This window comes from Lissotriton helveticus, chromosome 8 (assembly GCF_964261635.1).
Source record: "Lissotriton helveticus chromosome 8, aLisHel1.1, whole genome shotgun sequence".
Classification (NCBI taxonomy): domain Eukaryota; kingdom Metazoa; phylum Chordata; class Amphibia; order Caudata; family Salamandridae; genus Lissotriton; species Lissotriton helveticus.
The window spans coordinates 1,155,052,154-1,155,077,122 of record NC_136069.1 but is presented as its reverse complement, the minus strand read 5'-3'; the positions used below and the strand labels follow the sequence as shown (position 1 = coordinate 1,155,077,122).

The 24,969-nt window shown below is 44.2% G+C and overlaps 1 protein-coding gene across 1 annotated transcript in view; it reads right to left on the bottom strand.

Moving 5' to 3' along the window:
• Nucleotides 1-24,969, bottom strand: part of GRK1 (G protein-coupled receptor kinase 1) — a 636,766-nt gene that overhangs the window by 476,352 nt on the left and 135,445 nt on the right. Inside the window, exon 2 of the mRNA XM_078658078.1 lies at nt 23,088-23,215. Coding sequence (XP_078514204.1) covers nt 23,088-23,215 — 128 coding nt within the window. The remainder of the gene's footprint in view (nt 1-23,087; nt 23,216-24,969) is intronic.

Below are 24,969 nucleotides of genomic sequence, written 5' to 3'. Positions count from 1 at the left end.
CTCTGTCTGTCGGTGGCGACGACGTTAATTGTTCTTTATTAATGATCCTCAATCTCTGACGACGCACCGCTCACTGACGCACTCTCCCAGTCCCTGGCGGGAGCGTGACCAGCACCGTGACGCGTCCCTGAGCGGCTAAGAGCTGAGTTGCGCACTGCGCACAGCACGCGGGGGCTGTCCCAGGGCCGTCACGTCGTAGGGCTAAGATTGACGGCCCTGGGACCCAAACTGCTGGCTGGCTGCCTGGGCAAGTGAAACCAAACTAAACTAAAACAACAACACTCAAACGTCGCTGCCATTGCCCGGAGGCCGCCAAATCCTGCCAGGGGGCCGCCAGTGATCCTTCCGATCCGATCCTCGTCCGTCGTTGTGGTGGCCCCTGGGGTTTGGCGGCCCTGTGCAGGTGCACCCTTTGCACATGTCTAGGGCCGGCCCTGCTCTTAAGCTTCCTCAAAAATAGAAAAATACGACATCCCCTAAAAAAACGTAATAATTGAAGCCTGATTTTGAGGAGACTGGATTGGGTGCCTGCCTTCCCTTCTCCTTTAATGCCTATAGAATATAATCCTAACTTTGGTCCCGTAATAATGGGCACTCATTTGTGGTTATGGTGGAATGAAAGTTTGCTATATTGGTGAACAGTACAAGAAGGGTACGGTCGAAGACCACAGCTCTTGTATGAATCTTTGCCCACAAAATGATTTTCACCTGTCTCAATGAAAACACTGGGCAGCAACTCGGGAAATGTACATTTATTGGAGGACCTTTTTAATAAGGAAGTACTAAAAAGGGAGTTTCCATGCAATGCAAAATTCTAAGGGGCATATTTACAAAAGTTTTTTGCATCGCCTTTGCCCCACGCAAGGGGGACACAAGGGCGATGCATCCTTAAAGTAAGAATTATCAAGCCAGACAAGGCCACCTTGCGTGGCCTGCATGCTTGAAAAATCTACAGTAATGCACCACAGCACAAATTGCTGCATTGTGTTACTCTGCCTCAGGGAGGCGTTCCATGGGTTGCGCATGGGTGTTCCCACGCATCCAACCACAGATTTTGGCACATGTGCTAGAGTTACAATTACTGGTAGACGAGGGAAAGCATCAAAATGCTATGTGTTTCCAGGTGAGGCGGAATGAGGAGAAATATCTTTATTTCTCCGCGTCTTTTACTCTTTCTATGTGTGCTGCTTTCTGCACACATAGTAAGAGGAAACTACCTCAGAGGATTGTTTTTGTGCAGGAAGGCCATTTCTTGCATAAAACAATCCTGCCTACAATGCAAGAACTCTTGCACCATGGCAAAAGGGTGCCTGCGGGGGCGCTAGGCAGCCTAAAGGCCGCCATAGCAAGGAAAGGAAATAAACGTGCTGTATTATGTTAAATACACCACACTCCTACCCTTTCATGCAGTGCAGCAAGGCGGGTTTCAAGGCTGTTTAAAATTAGTACATACTTCATCTCTTGCACTCATAAGTATAGAGACAGATGGGAGGTGGACCTCCATTTCACAATTACTAAAGAAAAACAAAAGAGGGTCCCTGAGACACAATTTGAGGAGAAGAGTCCAGGGAGGAAACTTACAAGAAACCAAACAATCTCTTCTCCAAATAAATTAAAACAAAAGCACTAAGCTTACAGTGTTTAAGAGCCATAGATCACAACAGTTCAGTTTATAATGTATTTATCAGTAATAGTTATACTTATACTCTACAATAGAAATATTTTTGACAATATGTACATAAATATTGTGAGCTCAAACACAAGTTCAAAACATACATAAAGGAAAAAGGAACAAAAAATAATACAACATACAGGGCCAGATGTAGGTAATCCCCGATTACCGATTCTTAAATACCGAATCATACCGATTCGGTATTTAAGAATTGGCAATTGGGATGTAGGTATATTTACCGAATTAATTACCGAATCGGTATGATTCGGTAATGAATGAATCAGTATTTACCGATTCTGTAACTGCCATTGATTCCTATGGGCCTTGAGGCCCATAGGAATCAATGTCAATTACCGAATCGGTAAATACCGATTCGGTAATTGGGGGAAACATTGAAGGGTGGCAGGGTGTCACTTTGACACCCTGTTGCACCCCTCAATTGTGCATGGGTGCACATGTTGCTGACATACATGCCCTTAGGGCATGTATGTCTGCAACATGGCACTGTTTAAAATGCTTTTTAAATGGTTTTCTTAATTTACCAGCAACTACTAGTTGGTGGTAAATTAAGGATTCTTAAACCCTTGTAGCACTGAAAACAGTGCTACCTACATCTGAAATTACAGATTCGGTAATTTTACCAATTCGGTATTTTACCGAATCGGTAAAATTACAGAATCGGTAAAATTACGGATTCTGTAATTTTAGATGCCCCTACATCTCAATATCCAAATACCGGTCGGAAACGGCCGAAAATCAGTATTTTAGGCCGTTTCCGACCGGTATTTGCCTACCTACATCGGGCCCACAGTATTTCAAATAACACTAACACTCAATCATACTTTACAAAGACATACACATCAAACAATAAAAGCAGTTATATCACAATAGGGTAACAGTTGTTCCATTTTTTCATTGGAATTCTGATTTACTTATAGTGCACATTAGAGCTTTTCTGTACTTGCTCCTATGTATGAGACAGAATAAATATAAACAGAATTGCTCCGACGCGCGTTTCGGAAATTAGAGAACACTTGATGAAAATAGTGCAACATTCATCAGGGTGCTGTCTGTACTCTATATATGGTGTCAACTGCCATCCATTCTGACCGTGATCCAAGTGCTAAAAGAGAGCTCACTTCAGGTCTCAAACCTGGTTCATATGTGTTACAGTTGGCTTGTCTTCCAAAAGGCGTCATCATGAAAGGAAGATGTAAAAAAGAATGAACCTTTACCTCTGGGACTTCCACATGGGGCAAGGTATGTAGATTGTGTCGCATAAGGAGTTCAGATGGAGTGCGGCACTTGTTCTAACCTGGGGGGATATTATCAAGGACCGGTGTTAAAATTATCATGGTTTTATCGGCAGGAAACTGCCGATAAAACAGCGATAATGGGCTTGATAATACGCCCTTGTTAATTCCCATAGAAGCCTATGTTAACATCAGAACCCTTTCACAGTTTGCAAGCGCAAACGGGTCGCATGTCGCAAACCCGCTTGCGCATGCAAAATAGGGTTGTACATCTGGCCCATAATCTGTTCACTGCTCTTACAATATACTATTGGTGGTGTACAAGGAATGACTGCATCCCCTTGTCCATCCTATTTTGTTTATTTTTCCCATCATCTCCTCTTTCAAAATGCAAAAATGACGCTGTAAAAAAAACTCCTCTCCAACTCTGTGCTGACCAGCACACTACTGACACCAAAGGATCTCCGAAACCCCCAAAACCCTTGTTGTCCCATGTGTCCTCCATTCCTTGTGATGCCTGGATGAGCTTCGTGGCTATGGGAGTTCCCTTCTACAAAAAGAAGGAAGGTATAGTTGTATTTCCTCACATGGTGATATAAACTTGGTAGAGGGTAGGGCTTGATGAAGGCTATTATTCTGCAAGCTGGGAAGTTGACAATGCTGCTGTTTCGGAGTTATGTAGTATGTCTCTAACTAAAGATCCCAAAAATGTAGTTAAAACAAATTTGTTACACTTTAACCCGCTAGTTCTTTATTTGATAATTAGGTACGTTTGTGTTTAAGCCTTTATAACATTTTTTCCACAAAATATATCCATGGCTCGTTTGTGTCCTTTTTTTAACTAAATGGTGGCTATTCTAAAAGTGCCCAGCATTTGTGACTTACCCTAGAAGCAGCATATAAAATAGAGAACATGTAGCAACATTTTTTTTTTTTTGGTATAACGGAAAACACTGCTGGGCAACAACGTGGGGGTTTGTTTGTTTGTTCCGGTAATGGCATCAACAATAGGTTTGCAGTGCTATGATCGCCCCCAGTTCCGGCTACCAGAAAGAGGCAGAATTATAAAAACCAATCAATTTTTTCACTACAGTTTTTGTAATTTTTCAAATGTTTTTTAATGGGCCAGATGTACAACCATTTTTTGCGGTCCCAAAAGGGTATTTAACCCTTTTGCGACTGCAGAAAATGGTGGTGGTATGTACCAATGCTATTTTGCGAGTCACAGACTCGCAAAATATCGTTTACGACTCACTATTGGGAAAGGGCATGCCAAGGGTGTCCCTTCCTAATAGCGAGTCCAAATGGTATGTACCATTGAATGCGGTTGTGATGCCCTGGAACCGGTGCCAGGATGCTTGTTTCCGGTCCAAGAAGGACCTGGCTTGGCAGTTCGGGCTGGACTGTTCCCACAAGGAACAGGGTCAAGAATGATTTGCATATGGCTGGGTCCAAACTGGGGTGTGTGGTGAGCAAAAGAATGAGGGATTAAACTTAGATCCTTGTGACTGGGGGTGAATGTTTGCATTGTCCAGCATTCTGTTCATCAATTGTTTCTTTTGCATATGTTACCCTAAGTGGGAAGGGTATGCCCAGACGTGGGTCCCATGCTCGCTACACCACTGGATTCAAGCTAGCCTGGCTGATGAAGGGTGATGCCCTGAAACCGGTCCCAGGATGCTTGTTTCCGATCCAGGGAGGACCTGGCTTGGCAGTTCGGGCTGGACTGTTCCCACAAGGAACAGGGTCAAAAATGATTTGCATATGGCTGGGTCCAAACTGGGGTGGTGTGGTGAGCAAAAGAATGATGGATTAAAGCCGGATCCATGTGACTGGGGGTGAATGTTTTGCATTGTCTAGCATTCCTTTCATTAATTGTTTCTTTTGCATATGAAACTCAATATTTAAAACATACATATGCACAGGAGTGGGCAGTAGCCCTTGCTCCCGCACTATATCAAAACCATGTTGGATGGGATGAGGATTCAACCCACCACGTGATACTGTTAAAATGTACTCCGACTCTACAGAGACAATATCCACTTAAGCAAGAAGCTAAAAAAACAGGTCAGGAAGATCTTAGATCAAATTGAATACCAGGGGGTGATTGAAACTTTGCACCTCTTCAATGAATAATCCTTTATTTCCATAATGAAACCTGACAACTCGTATCGTCTAGTTTCAGATTACAGACATCTAAACTCATGCACAAAAACATTTGCAGTATAAAAAAACATTGTGCCACATTGATGAATATCATTGTGCAGAAAAAATACAAAACAGCACTAGATATCTCAAATTGATTTTTCTGCCAAAATAAAGCACCTGAGAGCAGATATTTGACCGCATTCTCAGCATTAGGGTCACAGCGTCATTTTGTCAACTCCCCCAGGAGTATAAGAACAGCCCGGGGTTGTTTTCGGCCAGGGTAACTGAGTTACTCCAGAATCTGGATGAAGAGGCATTGTCCTATGTAGGTGATATTTATCTGACGGATGATAACCTAGAGGGACACTTGACAAGGGTGAGCACCATCATTTTGGGATTCGCCTCTGAAGGCTACAAGTTTAACTTCAAAAAATCTAAAGTGGTCCACCTCAGAGTCCTATTTTTGTGATATGAGCTTTCAAGTGAAGGGAAAAGCCTGGCAGCTAACGTTTTAGAAAAGTGTGCTCTGCTCCAACCTCCAAAGTCACTGAAAAATTTACAATCCATACTGGCATTCCTGAATTGTGGCAGAACATACATTTTGGATTACGTAGAAAGAGTTAAACCTTTCTACTTCCTCATAAGACCTGATTTTTCAGTTAGGCAATGGACACAGGAACACACAGATACACTTTGATCCCTCCAGGCTGACATGATAGCATCTAAACACTTACAGACATGCATAATGTCCGCAACCTGGTGATACGTATGGTTGCGGGTCAATCTGGGTACACATACCTCACATATAATGAACGCGAAACAGTACCCTTTGCTTATAAATCACACTTGTATCAAAATGCTGAGATGCGTTTCGCGTCCACAGAAAAAAATCTGACAGCAGTGTAGACTGCTGTAGTGAGAGAGCAAGCACTGGCTCAGGGAAAACAAATGATTGTCATAACTCCGGTACCGGCCTTAGAGGCTGCTACAAATGCAAGCATTTCCCAATGCTAAAGCGTTACATAATTCTCTCACTGCATCAGATGTAGAATACAGATATGATCACACGCTAAAAACACAAGCATTCCTGCAATATGAACAAGAATATCCTCTCCTAAATGAAATTATGCCTCTAGATCAGTATGAATATATAATTTACACTGGCAGATCTGCTCAGCCGGCCATAGGGAGTAAACAGCAATACAGCGCCTCTTGTGCGATTGTAAAAGGACGTATGCAGGAAGGCAAGTTTCATCTCAGCAATACGAAGACAAAGGGCCAGATGTAGGTCGGTCGGTAACGGCCGAAAATCGGTATTTTCGGCCGTTACCGACCGGTATTGAGCGATCAGTATGTAGGTGATAGAAATTAGGCCGAATCGGTAAATTTACCGAATCGGAAAATATACTGAATCGGTAAAATACCGACTCGGTAAACTTACCGAATCGGTAAACTTACCGAATCGGTACAATACCGAATCGGTAAAATACCGATTCGGTAATTAAGAATAGGTAAAATTGAAGATTGAGATGTAGGGAGGCTCTGAAATACCGATTTTGCTTCAAATTCGGTATTTAAGAGTCGGTATTTACCATGGATTCAAATCAGGTGGTAACCAGGTACAGCCTATAAAAATGGACCCAAAATGCATTGCTGTTTGCACAATGGCGGCATTTTATGTCATCGCAAGACGGCTACGGCTAGAGGAGGAAGGAGAGAGGGAATGGCTGAGACAGGAGCAGGTCTACAGGCAGAGGGTGACCCTGTTCATGCTCACAGAGGAAGAGATACTGCAGAGGTACAGGTTGGCTCCAGACACCATCTTGGAGCTCATCAGGGACCTACAACCACTGTTGCAGCACACCACCCCAAGAGCACATGCAATTCCACCACATGTACAGGTGCTGTGCAGCCTCCACCTGCTGGCGTCAGGGAGCTACCAGAGCGTGGTTGCTGCGGTGGGTGAGGTGACCCAGAGGAGCCTCTCAAGGTTTTTTCACAAATTCCTTGACGCCATGTTGCATAGGATGGAGCATTACATTTCTTTTCCATCCACCCATGCTGAACTGCTTCAAACCAAATCTGAATTCTACCAGATGGCTAGATTTCCCCATATCATCAGCTGCATTGATGGCACGCACATCCCCATTTGTCCCCCTGCTGCCACAGAATACCTCTACCGGAATAGGAAGTCCACCCACACCCTCAATGTACAGGTGATTTGCAATGCAAAGTTCGTCATCACAGACCTTGTTGCGAAATTACCTGGGAGTACCCACGACTCCTATATTTTTCAGAACAGCGGCATCTATGCACGGCTGTCTGCAGGGGAATTTGGCGAAGGATACCTCCTAGGTAAGACACAGTGTGCGACCCCTCCAACACCTATTGCAGTAAGAATTACAAGTATGCATGTGAGTAATGTATTCCCATTTCCCTTTTAGGAGACAGTGCATATGCCCTACGTTCATTTATCCTCACTCCCTACCTCAACCCCTCCACACCCAGCCAAAGGAGGTATAACCGGGCCCACAAAAGTACACGGAATGTGGTAGAACGGACCTTTGGCATCTGGAAGAGCAGATTTAGATGCCTTCACAAGAGTGGAGGTGCAAGGCAGTATACCCCCATCACCTGCTGCAAGATAATTGCTACCTGTGCCATGTTGCACAACTTGGCTGTAAGGAAGGGTACTGAGGTGGATCTTTCTGACTACGAGGATCATGACGACGACAATGCTGTGCCTGACAGACAACCTGCTGGAGTGTCAACACCTACTGATGGCAGATACAGACGTGAGGAGATAACAGACAACTATTTCTGAGTGAGTAAGGAGACACAGACAGCTTGTGAATGTGAAAAAAAGTTTTTTAATGTTGCCACAACGTAAATGCACTGATGTGGAACAAATAATGAGTATTTGAACGTGGGGACTGCTAATGTCCCAGGTTGTCTCACACACACTGTAAATGTCATTTACGGGCGCGCTTCGCAGACCCACTGGGGTGTGGTTCACTCCCTTTGGCATGGCCTGCAGGCTCAGCTGAGCGCCTGGTGCTCCGGCGTGGCTCAACAACTGCGCTAGCCGGGCTGCTGCGGCTGCTGCTGTTGTATGCCTCAGCCACGTCCAGGGCAGGATTCGCAGCAGTATGGGAGGTGATCATGGCCTCCAGGGCACTGGTAATCCTGGCCATGCCCCTGGTTACCTCCGCGGTGTTCTGCGTGAGGCTTTCTTGCATGTTGGCGCTCCTACGGCATAGCTGGGATGTTGCCGTGGCCAGCCGGTGCATGGCCCTGTTGTGCACACGCGCATCCCTGCGCCTTGTTTGCTCCTGGACATCCATTTTTGAGCACAGTTGGTTGATGGCGGTGGTCATGTCAGTGTTGGTCTTTGCAACCTCCCTGTTGGTTTCCACTAAAGCACTGATGCCCTTGCCCATGTCTCCCATTTGCTGATTTAGGATCCTAAACTGGCGGTGGCAGGCCTGAATCGATTTCCCCTGCATGCGCTGGATGCGCACCGTGCTCCCCTCAAGGCCACGGAACACAGTGCCCTCTCCAGGTGGACCTGCACTGATGGGAATGCGTTGGCGGCTGCGAGTGCTGCTGGACTGATGTGTGGACACCTGTGCAGTAGGAGTGACTTCTATGGTTGCTGGAGCCTCACCCTCACCTCCCGCCATGACTCTCAGTGGGGCCACATATCTCCTCCTGGCTGGTGAGGTAGCAGGTGTTGTCAGGGACCTTGATGGGGAGTTCTCAGGTGAGAACACCAATGGGGGGGTTGGGGAAACGTGTGGGGAGTGGGGAAACACAAGGGGACGAACAGTGTCATCCTCATGGGAGAGGGCAGTGGCGTCTTCCTCCTCCTGCGAGGCTTCTGCGGTGCTTGGCCCTGCCTCAACACTCTCCTCCCTCGCTGGCACAGTTCCTTGTGAGGCAGATGGTCCACTGCCTGATGCTTGCCCTAGGTATAAAGAAGCGTATGTACACTGAGTGCTATTGTCTTACAGTCACTACAATAAATGCATTGCACATTTCACTTTCATTACTCTGATTGGCTTTCAATGCATTGCTGTTTTCTGTGCACTTACATGTGGCCCTACATTTGCTGCCTACATTTCCCATAATGCATTGCTCATGTATAGTGCTAGCAGTACTGGTCTGGGGTTGGGCTGTACACAAAGGCTAAAGGGAAACAGTTTGCTTTGGGGTGTCATGCTGCGCAGGCTCTTACCTTTCGTAGTAGCTCTGGCTGAGCTGTCCACATCTCCTACTCCCACGACACTGTCAGGCTCGATGGTGGAGGCCACCAGTTCCTCAAGGTCAGTCAGGGGGGGTGCATGGTTCCTGCCTCCACCGCTCACACCAGCCTGCTTGTGGATCTCTGCCATTTTTTTTTTGGTGAGGCTCCTGAGGTCGTAAAACCTTTTCTTCAGGTCATCTTGGCTCCTGCTGGTCACACCCACAGCATTCACCTTCTCCCCTATGGCAAGCCACAGCTATCTTTTGGCTGACTCTGGTACAGTGAGGGACAGCCTGCCAAAAAGCTGTTTGTGGACCCTCACCACTTCCTCAACCAGTACCTGCAGCTCCATGCTGCTAAACTTTAATTTTCGTTTTCTTTCAGCCTTCTGGCTCTCTGTGCTACTTGCCATTCTTACTCTCTTTCACTGCAAACAAATCTCTCCCTGCTGCTCTGTCTCTCTGCTCAGCTCTGACTGCCTCTCCAGAACCTTCTAATGAGTTGCGGCTTCCTGGGTAGCCACTTCCTGGTTGGGAGGGGGAGGGTGGTAGCACCTGATTGGCTGTTTTCATTAGTTTCAGTTTTGCTAGCTTCCCGAATCGGCATTTACCGATTCGGTATTTACCGATTCGGTATTTACCGATTCGGTATTTTCAATGCATTTCTATGGGCCTTTTGGCCCATAGGGTTGTATGGCCATTACCGATTCGGTAATTACCGATTTGGTATTTGCCGATTCGGTAATTACAGAAAGTCCGATACCGACTTTTACCGATTCGGTAATATTTACCGATTTTTTACCTACATCTCATTTACCGATTTTTGAATACCGAATCGGTAAAATTCGGTATTTAAGAATCGGTAAATGACATTTACCTACATCTGGGCCATAGTCTCAAGGAGACTGCACGGATCAGCTGGCCGAATTAAAAGCACTATTACTGGCACCAATAAATATGGATCAGAAATTCCTCACACTGATTGTGTGCAATTCTTTTTACTGTGTCCAGTCATACAATTAATATCTTCCTTATTGGGGACAAAATGGGTTTAAAGACTCAAAAGGTGGCACAATTAAGCATAAAATGCTATGGGAACAGGTAGCTGAGTTGAAAGACAAACTACCAAGAGCTCACGTGATACACACGCTGAGTCATCAATGTGATGGCTTCATGTTGAAGGGAATTCATTGGGTGATGAAGCCACCAAGTGGGAAGTACGAACTGCGTCCATACCTGCAATCACTCGTTCAAAAACGAGAATAGATGAACAGATAATGGCAGCTGTCATTGCTTCACGCAAAGATAACAAAGCACTTCCGAAAGGTTTTCCACTCAAGTACTCCTACAAGTTAGATGCAAACAACGTTCCATTTGCTCAGATTCCTGGAGTGGGGGATAGAGTGAAACCAAACATGGATCGCAGATTAGGCTTCATTTTAGCTGCACACGAGGGTCTGGGTTCTGTACATGCAGGAGTTACGGCGATAGCTTCTTTACTGAAACAACACTATTGGTGGCCAGGGTTAACGAAGCAGACCAAAGATTATGTCTTAAAGTGTGATATTTGTCAACAGATGAAGGGCTCCACCATAACACGACCAGCACAGACTCCATTGCTAACATTAGACAGACCACTCAATTGTGTCTATTTGGACCACTGCGGCCCCTTACAATCAGATGGGGCTTACAAGTACATAATGGTTGCAGTGGATTCCTGCTCGAGAATCCTATGAATATGGCCTCAGCGCTCGGCTGACGCTCGAACTGTTATGAAAGATTTGCGAGTCTTTATAGGGACAAACGCAGTTAGCACATTACATTCTGTCAGTGGCCCAGCGTTTAGCTCTAGGGCTTACATCGAGGCCATGGGAGACTTGTGTGTAGCATTGCAGTACTCCTCTCTGTACTATCCCGACGGAAAATTGATTGCGGAGAGGAAAAACCGGGACTTAAAGCAATCATTTACAGCTAGAGTATTGGCGCGGTTGATAGTTGGGTCAATCATTTATATGGGGTTCAGAGGGCCTTAAAAACATGCCAATAACCTGTCTAAGGGAGGTCAATCCTTACGAGGTCCTTTTTGGGATGAGAATGTGGGTGCATGATCTTGATTGTGAAGGTGCAGTGGTGGATGAAAAACCTTTTGGCATCTATGAACGTTTGCCTTTTACAGGATCTGAATGAATCACGGGCACTACAAAGCAATGTCCAAGTGAAAAGGTTTGCCACTGGGGAAGTCAATACAGTCACGACAAGACCTGTCTGGGTCCCTAAGGTTGGGAATCTGGTCAGAGAGAAAATAGAAAACGAAAAAGAATTTGGGCCATAATGCAGGAAACCTGTACCTGTCCTGGCCGTTAAAGTAACAAGAACTGCCTATATAATTGGTCCAGTGTCCCGCAGCGCGGGACGTGCGCGGGACTAGCCGGGCGAAGCCCGGGCAAAGGGTGGGCCGTCCAAGGCCGTCTGAGGCCGACTGTGGCTGGGCTGGGCCATTTCCCTTGGTTTTTCTATAACGGTGATTTTGTGTGTATTTTACTCGTCTTTGCTTTAAGGCTTTCCCTGTGTGTACTAGATTACTTTGGACTTAGGTGTAATGGCGGCTCAGCCAACTAAGGGAGGCAAGGATGGTGAGAAATCCAATACTGGAAGCATTTTGGGTACTTTGGACAATTACTTTAGTAAGGTCTCTGTTGCATTGGAAAACCAGATAAGTGCAGTTGAGAAAAGACTATCAGCTGAGTTTTTCTCGAAACGTTCCTCTCTGGGGGCAATTCAGCATTGTACTACTCCTGAAAATCGCATAAGCCAACGGCTAAGTGACTTGGGTTTGCCCGAGTCCAGCATTGAGTTAGATTCCCTTGCAAATATTCTAGAGGAAAATAACTCTCCTACACTGCCAGGTAGTGGTGATTTAGTTGAAACTTCCACCTGTATATCTTCCCCCAATGGCCCTCCGGTTTGTGTGGTAGTCGACTCACCGCCCCTAAATAAAAGAGCCACGGCCAAAAGGAAAAGAAGGGGGGGTGGTCCTCAAAGTAAAAAAGCTAAAAGGTCCAAACCTACAAAAAAGGGGAATAAGCAAGTGGGTGTCGGGATTGGTGTAGAGTCTGATAATACACTATATCCTATTCCCTCTCCATTACTTCCTCCAGTTGTTTATGGGGACGGGTCACTGGTGGGGCAGGTTGAACACCTGCTTCGATCTTTCTTATTCCCTATTATTGAGAGGTTGAGATTAGTCACTGCAAGCCTGGACAGACTGGAAATTGCAGCTAATGACAACTCTCATATGTTACATTCACTGACTGTTGGAAAAAACAAGGGCAAAACTCTTCCTGCTAATCCAGAACAGATGGTAGTCAGAAGTGACCAAGCACCCTCTATTTGTATATCCCGCTGCAGAATGGAAAAAAGTCCGTGGTACCCAGGGATGCAAGTCTAGTTAAGCCAGGTGATATAAACTTATACCCTGAGTCATCCAATGCTCTGAAGGGGGCATTTCAATCTCGTCAGGAAGCTCAGCTAGAACCTACTAAACTTGCTCCTGGGTATTTGGCTCCTAACAATTTGTACTGGAAGATTCAGTACGGCCGTGTGAACAGTGTGGAATGGGCACTTCCATGACACATCCTTCTTGGCACTACACATATTGCAGGAAAATAGCGGTGTCAGATGTTCATCATGAGGTGGATTTAGGAAAATGACTAGTTGCTGTTGCTGGGCCTTGTGTAGAATGCGTATGGATGCATTAATTATGGCTGTGCTAGTTGATGTCACCTGGTTACTGTAGTACGTTAATAGGGTCTAAGAATACAGGGTGATGTAATATCCTGCTACATACATAATGGAGTGTAGACAAGGTAACTCATTCAATTGTGCAGACTGTGTTCCAGACATCCTTGTGTGCAACTGTTGAGAACAATTGTTGCATTCATGCATGTGCTAATGCTAATGTAGTAGACAATTTTACTAGATGGTGTGATATGTGCACAATTGTTGTGTAATTTGTAATGAGCTGTTCCTCCTGTGTGTCTCTGCAGTTGGAATTCACCAAACTCACATATCATCTACCCAGGCAAGGGGAGGAGACAGGGCCCAGGTTGTTGAGAAAGCAGCTGGCCAAAGTAGGTCCGGTCGTGACAGTGATACGGATAGAACCCTGTGGACAAGAGAGCAAGAGTAGTGCCAACGGAGGTCAAAACCTCAACCTCATCATCCAGACAGGTAGACTCCAGTGGCCGCTCCTTGGTGGTGGCAGACCCCAACCATCCTGGTGCAATGCCATCACTATCCGCCACCCCCATTCCATCTCTGCCCTCCCTGCTGCTCCCCATCCAGTTGTCCGGGCCCGCTCCCCTAAGAGGGGAGCTGTCTCCTTACCTCCAGGCACCTTACACCCTGCCCCTGTCCCCCATCTGAACTGAGAGAGGAGGCTATTGACCTCCTGAGACATATCTCTGCTTGACAGACTGTACTGCTCAATGCCATCCAGGTCCTGGGCAGCCGATGGACTCAGATGGTTGCTTACCTGAGAGGTATTCACAGTGATATGTCTGTCCGACAGAGATCGTTTCAGGCTCTGGCCTCCTCTCTGACAGCAGCCATACACCCACCCCAGCCTTCCACCCCACATACGTCCTCTACACTATTCCTTCCCAAACATCCTATTCCCCTGCCTGTTCCAAGCACACACACACCTGTGCATGCACCCACCCAACAGACCAATGCAGCACACACAGACACCATAGCCTGAGCATCTCAAACAGACATCTACCCATCACACACTCTCAACCTATACCCCCACCAACCCCACCAGCATTGACCCTGGGAGCATACCTGCCCCCACACACCCATCAACACCACCCACCATCAGTGCACACCTGCACCCACACACCCATCAATACAATCCACGATCAGCACAGACAGCGCACCCGCACCCACACATCCATCAACACTCACCATCATCACACACTCAACCGACACACCCACAGACACCTCCAACCCATTCCCATACCCTGCCCATCCACTACATACACATATACTACACGGAGACCCCCACACTCACCTACACAACAAACACCTGTACCAACAACAGAGCCACCTACACCAGACACATCCACTCCCTCTACATTCCAATCAGAACCCACTTATGATTATCCCAGACCATCTACCCTTGACCAATACTTCCTTTCTCTCGGGCTTTACCCTGTTGGACACCTCCCTCCCCCAACCCAGGCCCCTTTTTTCCATACATGTATTCATTCCTTCCACCTCAAGAACCACCCCTCCCAAATCCAAAACCAAACATCATAAAAAACAAAGACCCTCCCAAACCAAAAAGTTCACCTCTCTCAGGTCCAAAACCCCCCCTCCCAAATGGGATCTTTGAGGTGCTTGGCATGCCCACTAGATACTCCTTCCTGGGGAGGTTCCTCTGGCAGTGTTTTGTATGCAAGTTTGGTGGAAAACCAAGTGGTCACTGGCCTAACATTTCAAAAAATAGTTGTGTTTACAGCTGAATAAAGCACTTCATTTTGTTTTAAAAACACTTGTCCTGCCACTTTATATGATATCACTGTGAAGTTATTATGTGCTTTGTAATCTGTGACTACAGTTTTGGCTCTTACATCTGGTTTGCTGTGCAATTAGCAGAGGTTTGTAAATCCTGTAAATAACACCAGTGATGTTATCATAGAAGAAGGCTAACTGTTCCATGGGTGGACATGTTGGATGATATAGAATTAGGTGGGATGTCATTTTTTCTTCTCTTGGACATTGTCGACCACATTTGCCTAGAAGACCTCGCAATGTTGTAGGTTGGACATGTGTTTGATGTGTCGAAGTGACAAACTTGATTCACCATACATGAAGGGAATTATGTAGGCCTAATATTTTATAAATGTTAATAGGCATATGTCCACATATCTGTGTTGGACCTTAACCTAAATCATCTTCCTTTGTCACACAATCAGTTCCTGATGTGTTTGCTTAGCTGACTTGTACTTCCACATTTCCCTGATTTGCACAGCTGTTGGTTATGATAATGTTAGCCCCTGATATACCTGAGCCCACTGCTACAGTGCACATGGGGATTTCAAGTTGTGTGCAACACTAGCTGTTGCCCAGGCCCTCAGGCTGTCATGAACCCACGTGGTGGAGGGAGTACTATCATGTATGGGTACTTTCTATTCAGATGGAACGTCTTAATGACATCTCTTTCTTCCATGGTTTGAAGGTCTGGGTATGGCAGGTACTCTGGGGCCTATTGTCTTCCTACTGTCCCAGACTAATTATATGTGGGGTGTACACACATTTGGACTAGGGTTTCAGTGTCCCCAGTAACATCTGTTACGGTGAAGACAATAAAATCATGTGAACAAACAGTATTGGATATGTAAGCTTTACACATCCATCCACATATTTACTTACTGACATCAATGTGTACCATTCAATACTTATTCTGGACTCCACATCTGTGAATTTCAGGGATGTACACATTGTACATACTCCAATAGTATCATATACACCGACCTATCATATATATTGCTAGGAACACCTTATTTCTGGCATCACCTGTGTCAAATTCACTGCCCTAATCCTGGGGACATGAACAGGAATGCTCTACAATCTTGTTTGTCAACTGGTAGTTAGAGAGCATTGGTCTACAACCTCTGTAGACATGTCCCAACATACTTGTACTGATGGTGCAGCAGTAGAGAAATTGAGGAATACTGTTATTCCAAATGCGAAAACGCCAGTTGACTGACGTCGCTAATCGAACATTCAGAATCAACTGCCACTGGCAGAAGTAGACCGTACGGTAAGTGGCGTCATCCACGGCAGACACAGCCATTGGCTAACATTTCTGTCTGTATATGACAGTTGCGGGCCAATGGCTGTGTCTGTGTTTGCCGATGTATGTTGTTGTGCAAAAAAATATTCAGTTGCCTACTGACACTGCTGCGATCGACAACTTCTCGACTTTAGCTGCTGTGTGCCCTCTCTGAAAGCAAGCATGGCATGCACTGCAGGGGTGACGGCCCCTATCTTCTCTCCAGAGGAGCTGGAGATGCTCGTTGAAGAGATTCTTCCTCTGTATGGCAAGCTCTATGGCTCACCAGAGGAGAAAGTAACTTTCTAACATATACATACATCACTCTGTTGGACTGCAATGCTTCCTTTCTCACAGGCTATGATGTGGCTTTGGTTTTCAGTGTGTTTTTATGATAGTAATTAAGTTAAAGTTTGGTGTACCTACAGAGGACATTCATGTTATGGATTGTGAAACACTGTACTCTGTACATGAAATCATCATTGTGACATTTAGTAAACCTTACATCATCGCTGGGTAGCATGCACATTTCAATGCATATGTTCAGTTGATGGTGCCATGCAAAGCTTGTGTTACAAAATCATGGTACAGGGTGGTAAATATTTCTAGTCTTACAGTCTGAGCTGTGTATGCATACTGTAAGAAGCAGGCAATGATGTTGTGAGGCATGTGTACAGTTGGAATACTTACGCAGGCCAAATCTGTACTCGTCAAACTATGCTTCTGGACCTAGCTATACTGAAATGGCCCCCTCAGAGTACAACACAATGATCATGTCAAATTTAGCACAGCCAAAGTAGTTAACTTTCTGGATTGTAGTGATGAGAATGTGATGATTTGATTTTTTGGATTTGTAAAGCGCTCAAATGCCCGGAGGCATCTTGGCGCTGCTGCAGACTAGTGCGGTGCTGTATGGAAATAGTTGCTTCTAATTAACGGCGCGTGAACGCCAAGTTTTCACTTGCTTTCAAAAACTCAAGCAGTCTGAACATTTCTTGATTGGCAGGGGTAGGGCATTCCAGAGTTTAGCTGCCTTCAGTAGAAAGCTCCTACCACTCCAGGCAGCAAGCTTTGCTCTGGGGCAGAGTAGCATTGCATAAGAGGATCTGAGATTTCGGCCTGGGAAGTACCATGTGAATGTGGAATAAGTCTGTAGAGGGCAAGGGATGATGAGGAATTGTGCCCATCATTGGCCATGGCAGAGGCTGAGATGCACATTCACTTTGGACTGAATTTGTGAGTCACTGGTTTACCTCCCTGTAGTTCTGCTGATCCTTGGAAGTTTCCAAAATGAGTCTCTTGCCCAACTATTTTTCCAGATTGCCTGTGCATGTTGTACATTCTGAATGTTGTCAGAGGTCATCCCCTCACACTGTGGATAAGTGTGATGAATTTAGTAAGGTAATTTACTTCCACAGGTGTGTTGTAACTCTTCCTAACATCATGCTTGCATTGTACAGGCCTAATGCTCATTTGAAATTTTGACTGTCCTGGAAGATGCTAATGTGTTAGACAATCGACTTTTGTGGTTCAGCACACACAGGCACAAAACACAAACGCTCAGAGTAACCCACACAACAGATACCAGCACAGCACACGTGCAGACAGAAGACCCATCACACACTTCCGCTCCCTCTTCCTCCCAACCTAAACTCCATCCCGACCATCCTATCTGTTTTCACCTTGATGATGTCTTGTTTGCCCTTACCCCTTTGAAGCCCATGCCTTAGCCTCCCAAAGTCCAAAAAAGCTCTCCCACACCCAAACCATCCCTTCCACTTCCTACTCCACACCAGAGAAAGAGCATCCCCACCCATTAAATCCTAGCCTAAAACCAAACAAAAAACTACAACAAAAACATCCCAAGGACAAGCCCACCCCTTCCACTCCCACTCCATCCCAGAGAAATAGCATCGCCACCCCCTGATCCCAGCCCAAAAAAGAAAAAATAAACAAAAACGCTCCCACGGACAAGGCACTTCTTACACTTCCCACTCCAGAAACAGCATCCGCACCCTCCAGATCCCAGCCCAAAAATAGGGGAGAAAAAAATCTTCCCAAGGAAAAACCTAACCCACCCCCCAAACATCAACTTCCCACGTCCCAAGTACCCCATTTGAGGGGCCTGCTATACCCTTTGTGAGAAGGTTCCCTGGCAGTGTCAGTAAGGGCAAGTTACGTCTCACAGCACTGTGCTGCGTCACAGAAAATGTGAATAGACTGGCATTGTTTTGTTTCGTTGTTTCGTTTGATGGGTTGTTAGAGTATGAATAAATATTTTCTTGTTTTTGAAGACCTCGGTCATTCCATTACTATTCAAACTATTTGATGTTCTTGTATTGTTATTGTTATTGTCTACAGTTGTGTATGTTTGATCCATGATTGCTGAACCATTTGAAGTAGTTAGTGTAATGTGTCCTTGGGTCCTGTGCTGGACCTACACAGGACAAGAGGTAATGTTGGAGGGATGAATATGTGGGATGAACTGAGATTGATGCAGACATTGCTTTGGGTGTCATGTGATATGGTAAGTATTTCAGTTAGTCCTGTCCAATGTCCACATCATTTAGGTTGCAGTATCTCCGTGATGTATGTTATTATTATTATTATTATAGGGGCTTATAGAGCGCCTGGTGACGTCTCTCGACGTGTCCCCGCGCTATGGAGAAGAGTGTTGCTTAGATGGAGTGAAGCATCAGACAGTTTAGGTGGTGAAAAGATATGTTTTTAGATGTTTCCTAAAGGATGTTTCACTTTTTTCCTGTCTGATATTCATAGGAAGGGTATTCCACTCCTTAGCTGCGAGAATGCGGAAAGATCTGCCTCCAAGTCTGGCTTTTTTTGGGCGCATTATCTTGAGCAGACCTGTTCCCTTCGAGCGAAGGGATCTGTAAGGTTCATAGGGTAAGGCTAAGTCTGACAGATAGGAGGGGGCTCTAAGGTGGATGATTCTGTGGCACCAGAGAAGGGCCTTGAATATTATTCGTTTTTTTATGGGTAGCCAATGCAGAGCATCCAAGGAAGGTTTAGAAGGAGCTCTTCGCGGGAGTCGTAGCACAAGGCGTGCTGCTGAATTTTGCAGGACCTGTAACTTCCTAATGTTTTTTTCTGAGGTGCCCAATAGAAGCACATTCCCATAATCAATACGGGATGTGATGAGAGCCTGCGTCATCGTGCGCCTGGAACTCAGAGGAAGAAGATCCAGGGTGCGACGGAGCGTCTTCATCACTCCGAAGCATTTCCCAACTGTTTTTTGGACATGACTGTCAAAAGAAAGTTTGGTGTCAATCCAGACACCCAAGTTCTTAGCCTCCTGACTGGGGACTGTTGGATATGTGTTTGGTGTATTCAAGTTGGATATTTGTTTATTCACACATGAAGGATGTTAACTTGTAATACCTGTGTGGAGTTCTGCGTAGACATATGTATCATTTCCTGTGTGTACTGTATACCTACTTTAACTAGATGTGTAACAAATGTTGTTTGTGCTTTGCTTGCTTTGATGAATACACATTCCCTACATGTGCATGGCATAGCACTTAGTAATGCTCTTGGTTGTCCCTGTTATACTTCAATTCACAGGTCCAGGCCACATTGAGTTTGTGAGGCATGTGCAATATTGTACTGTGCCCCAGGGCTTCACCCTTTCATGGTTCCCTCGATAGAGGTATTGCTGTACTGCAGGGATTGTTTACATTGTGCGATTAGAATGCTTCTCACACTGGTTCTATGTAATCCCATTGATTGCCAATGTCTTTTAATGTGGGTAAAGGGTGAGAGTCCAATACAGAGTTGTAGCAGAGAAGATGTGTTTCAATTTAATGACACATCCATACAGATGTTTCCTTCACATCAAAACAGGACCTGGGGTGTGTGCAATGTGAGTGTGTCTGTTACACTATTGCATCTTAAATTGAGTTACAGTCACATGGTCTCATGGCAGTTGTAGTGATTTCTATGTGGACTTCCTAGGACTTGAGAAATGGTAACCTGCATGTGATGTGACCATCAGAACTCACATGGCAGACAATTGTGAAGGGGCAAGAGAAGTATGCCACAGGCATTTATAGGTGTGAAATTGATGAAGAGGTGTTGTTGTGGAACACACATTAATGCACACGTCACCATCACTGTATATGATTTGTAAACACATGTCCATTGGTGAACAGTGAGTCTGGTCAGTATCAGGGTTTTGGCCTACGATAGCATCCTACAGATGTCTTTTTTATATTCATATGGAACAATCCCAGACAGGGTCCATCGTCCCTGCCTGGTCCAATATGGGGCATAGTTTTACTGAGGAGTCTATGGAAACTGGGATTTGTATAACTTACCGCTGATTTCGCTAGTGACGGAGTGGGTTTTGGACGTGATCGAGCAGGTACAGCAAGGACAGGACATGTAGGACCGGCTCCATGGTGGCACAAGACTTGAGTGTAGAGGTGAGTATTGGTGAGATTCGTCCTTCTATCCTTCCCTTTCCACCATCTCAGATGTGGTGGTTGGACTGCCATGGTCATGCCGGCTGTAACAAAACTCGTAGTTGAGCCAGCCCTTTCACTGGCGATCCAGGCCTCCCACAGGCTCATTGGCCTATTCCACAGCCTCCGTGGTCAGAGTTGGCCGGCAGTGTCAACTGGACCGTAGCGGTGTTTCTTTCATTGAACCACATGTCTCTTAATAGAGTGGTGGGAGCGCTGAACTCACAGCGGTCAGACAGCAACCGCAGGCATTGCAGTTCCCGGACCACCAAACTTGTAATCAGGCCCTTAGTGCTTTGTTATAGTTGATATTTTTTAGCAGTTTGTTGGTTTGGAAATAGGTTTTCTTTTCCTTTAGGTAGTCTATCTAAAAGGATCAAGATTACAGAGTGTGTTACTATTTGTATGTTAAAATATATTTTAGTCTCATAACAGTTAATGTTTAGTATAGTATAAATATATGTATTTCTTGCTTGAATGTTAGTAGTAGGGGTGATTTATTTTTGTTTTAGTCACTGCTTGTGAGAATATGGCACAGTTTCCTCTTTTTTCAGCGTTTGTCTTTTTGGGGTGTGTAGTTGTTTTAATTAATGTGCCTTTTACATTGTTGGCTTACTTGTTTCTTTGATTTTATTGGTTAAAGTTGTTTATAGTGTTATTTTATTGCTTGGTTTAATACATTGCTTGGTTTAGTACAGTTTGAATGGTTTTATCAGTAGAGTCCTTGTTTGGTAAAGCTAATTTATGTTTGTAGTATAATATATAGTTTGTTTTATTTATATATGAATTATGTTGCATATATAGATGATGTAATATTAATGAATATGTTTATATGTTGATAGTCCATAATGGTTGTTTGGGTATTTTTAAGTATATGTGTTTTAGGTGTATGTTTTTTTGGGGGAGGTTTGTTTAACTTTTGGCTAATGTAATATATTTTTTATTTTATTACAGTTGTTTATTATAAGTTTTTTTAAAGTAATTGTCCTAAGTTAAAATTATATTTTGGGTGTATTTATAAGGATTTATTAGTTATGTGGGTTGTTTTAATTAGTGTGCCTTTTACATGGTTGGCTTAATTGTTTGTTTGATTTTATTGGTTACAGTTGTTTATGGTGTTTGCTTGGTTTAATACAGTTTGAATGGTTTTATCAGTTGAGTCCTTGTTTGGTAAAGCTAATTGGTGTTTTATGTTTTATTTTTGTAATATAATATATAGTTTGTTTTATTTATATATTAATTATGTTCCATATATATATATGAACTAATATTATTGAATGTATTTATATGTCTATAGTTAATAATGATTGTTTGGGTATTTTTAAATATATGTGTTTTAGGTGTACGTTTTTTTGGGGAGGTTTGTTTAATTTTTGGTTAATGTAATATATTTTAATTTTTTACAGTTGTTTATTATAAGTTTTTTTCAGTAATTGTCTTAAGTTAAAATGGTATTTTGGGTGTATTTATTAGTTATGTGGGTGATAATATTGTGATCGCTATTGTGTTAATCGATATTTTTGACATTTTACATATTTATTTATAGGCAACAATATTAGTGTTTCTGATATTTTTGTTATAGATATATGTAGAAATCTTTTTCTTTGTAAACGATATTTGTGGATTCGATATTAGTTATTTTAATAGTTAAGGCCTTGATATTTTTGTTATTGATATAAAATTTGCGATATTTGTGTATATCGCTATTAGTAGGATCAATATTATGTCAGTGATCCCGCTATATAACTTTTTGATGAAGCTCCTCTGCAACTTAACATCTAGATCAATTCAGTTTTAACTTATTAATAAAGTACATGCTTCTTTTTAGGTCGCACTTGCAGACAGTTGTAGCTGTCTGAGACCTTATATTACCAATAAACATACACATACATAAATATATACATACAGCCCAGAAACGTGGGCCTTTAGTCAGCCCACATCAGCCAATGACTGTTGCCATTTTTCCAAAAGTTTGCCATTAGCTAGGTGGGCTGTCTCTAATGCAATGGGATTTCATGTGACTTTAAGCAATCACCTGTAATAACCTCTCTGCTGTGCTGTGTCCCCTATCTCTTTGTCTTACCTCCATCCTACAACCCCCAGTCCCAGCCACCGCCCAGTGCATGATATGCCATCCTTTGTCACTCTCCCTCTCTGTAATTCAACAGAGCCAAAATACAAGTGAGCCAGTGCTTGTTTATTGAAGTTCCCATAAACATAAACAGATCGACATTTGATTTTTTGAAAAACACTAAATGGAAGAAAGAAGTTAAGCCTTGCAGGACCTAGCCTCTTTCCGGCTGATTAGTGTTAGTCATCTAGTGGTTCCAAGGTTTCCTGTCTTGGAACACAGCCAATTTGATTCCCTGACAACAAATATAGACTTAGATACTGAACAGCCCTGATTGATAATAAAACAAGTACAACACAAGAATGGGGGCACATTTTACCTCAAGTCCCCTCCGTTCATAATCGTCATCACCAGGCACACATCGGTTCTGGTTTGGAATGCATAGGCCAAAGAGACGATAAACCTACTGTGGACTTTAGCCAGGATCCGCTTCTCAATCATAGCACCCTGAAAAACAAATATCTAAAATGAGTGCTCAAGGTGAAACTTTGTACATGGAACATATATCAACAGAGCATGTTTTATGTATACATCGGTTATCTGGTTACACTAGCTCAACACAGTGCTAAGTTGCACAGTGTCCCTATGCAACACAGTTACAGTGTACCGTGAAATCTACAATAGTTGCAGGTTTCATAGGAAAGTGAAGTTACGCAGCATTTGTTAAAGTATAGGAAAGATTACAAACTTTTTTTTTTAAATGTATTTGTTTTTCATTGTAGAGAGGCAAGCATTTAAAAGTCATTGCTACATGTATCATTCAATTCATTCAATGATATCAAGGCCAAGTGAGCTATGCCAAGAGCAGAATATTGAATTCAGTCAGGTATAGTAAGGCTATAGCATCAATTAGAATATTGGAATGTTTAGAGTTCCATTGAAGGCAAAGATGTGACTCAGGGCTATTATTGGTTGGTATAAGCCCTCTGCTCCAATATTCTAATGTTTATTTTTCTGTTTTGCACTTTTTAATTTAGAACATTTGTCCCGCTGAGAAAGGGCTACATGCTTACAGGTCATATGCATGTGAACATATCTCTTAATTGGTACTATTGTAATGTTTTATTGACCTAGTAAGCATGTCCAATCCGCTGGGTGAAGGCCTGGGCACTTTATACTTAGTACTGTTAGTCCTGTCCTGGCAGTCTATGTCTTACCCAAAATACCTTGGCATATTGTCATTACTCTATATCATGATATTTTTCTGCCACAGCTATTTCTATCAATGAAGGTTTCAGCTGAATTTCTATATGGTGTAATGCAGTTAATACTGTGAGACTGGTCTGTCTGCCTCTGTAATGCTGTACATACTCATTCTTGGATCTCTACTTTTAGAGCTAAGCTCTTCATGCCTTTGAATACCAAATGACAGGTTGAGTTTTTCGATTGAAAATGAATGCCAAACTCTTGCTGCTGCTATTGCGAATTGACTATTCTTTGTACAGCGGGGGCCACGATAAGGAGGAGAACCACGCTCCCTGTCATTGCAGCACTATCTGACTTTTGATATCTGCTCACCTCTCGCTGTTTGGGGGACTGGTGGCCAAAGAGGATAAAACTACATCGCCCACAGGACATCGGGGCCAGGAGGCACCTTCCCGCCACGCCCTCCACAGGCGCTTTAAATCCTGCACCAGCACCGCGTATCGCGGGACGAGCCGGGCGAAGCCCGGGCAAAGGGCGGGCTGTCTGTGGCCGGCGGAGGCCGGCGTAGGCTGGGCCGGGCTACCCCTCTAACATTTTCTCTTTTCCAACTTGTACTACTAGTGTCATTTGTCTTCCATTGTGGTTATTGTTCTTCCTGGGGGTTTGCTCCATCCAGCATAGCTTATTGCCCATGCCAATGACTACGAGGTCCGGGAAGGCTAGGAGGGTGGGGTATGGTTCTGTAAGCGGTACTATGGATCAATTCATAACCCGAGCCTTCTCTGTGCTAGAGAAGGAAATTGCAATCACGGAACGCAGATTGTCACTTGAACCGCTTAACCAAAAGCGTTCCTCATTAGGGCCTCTAGCTCTAGCGGTTTCACCTGCAAATATTGTCGTGCATGCGGAGGGTGTATCCCCGGTTTCAGATCAAGACAATATAGGTGCCGTAAGGGCCAGCCTAGATAGGCTTAACGGGGTAGCATTTCCTGGGCCAGAGCCCTTCTTGCCTGTAGAGTTGCCCGCGGTCCCTTTTAAAAACGCCGCACAATCTT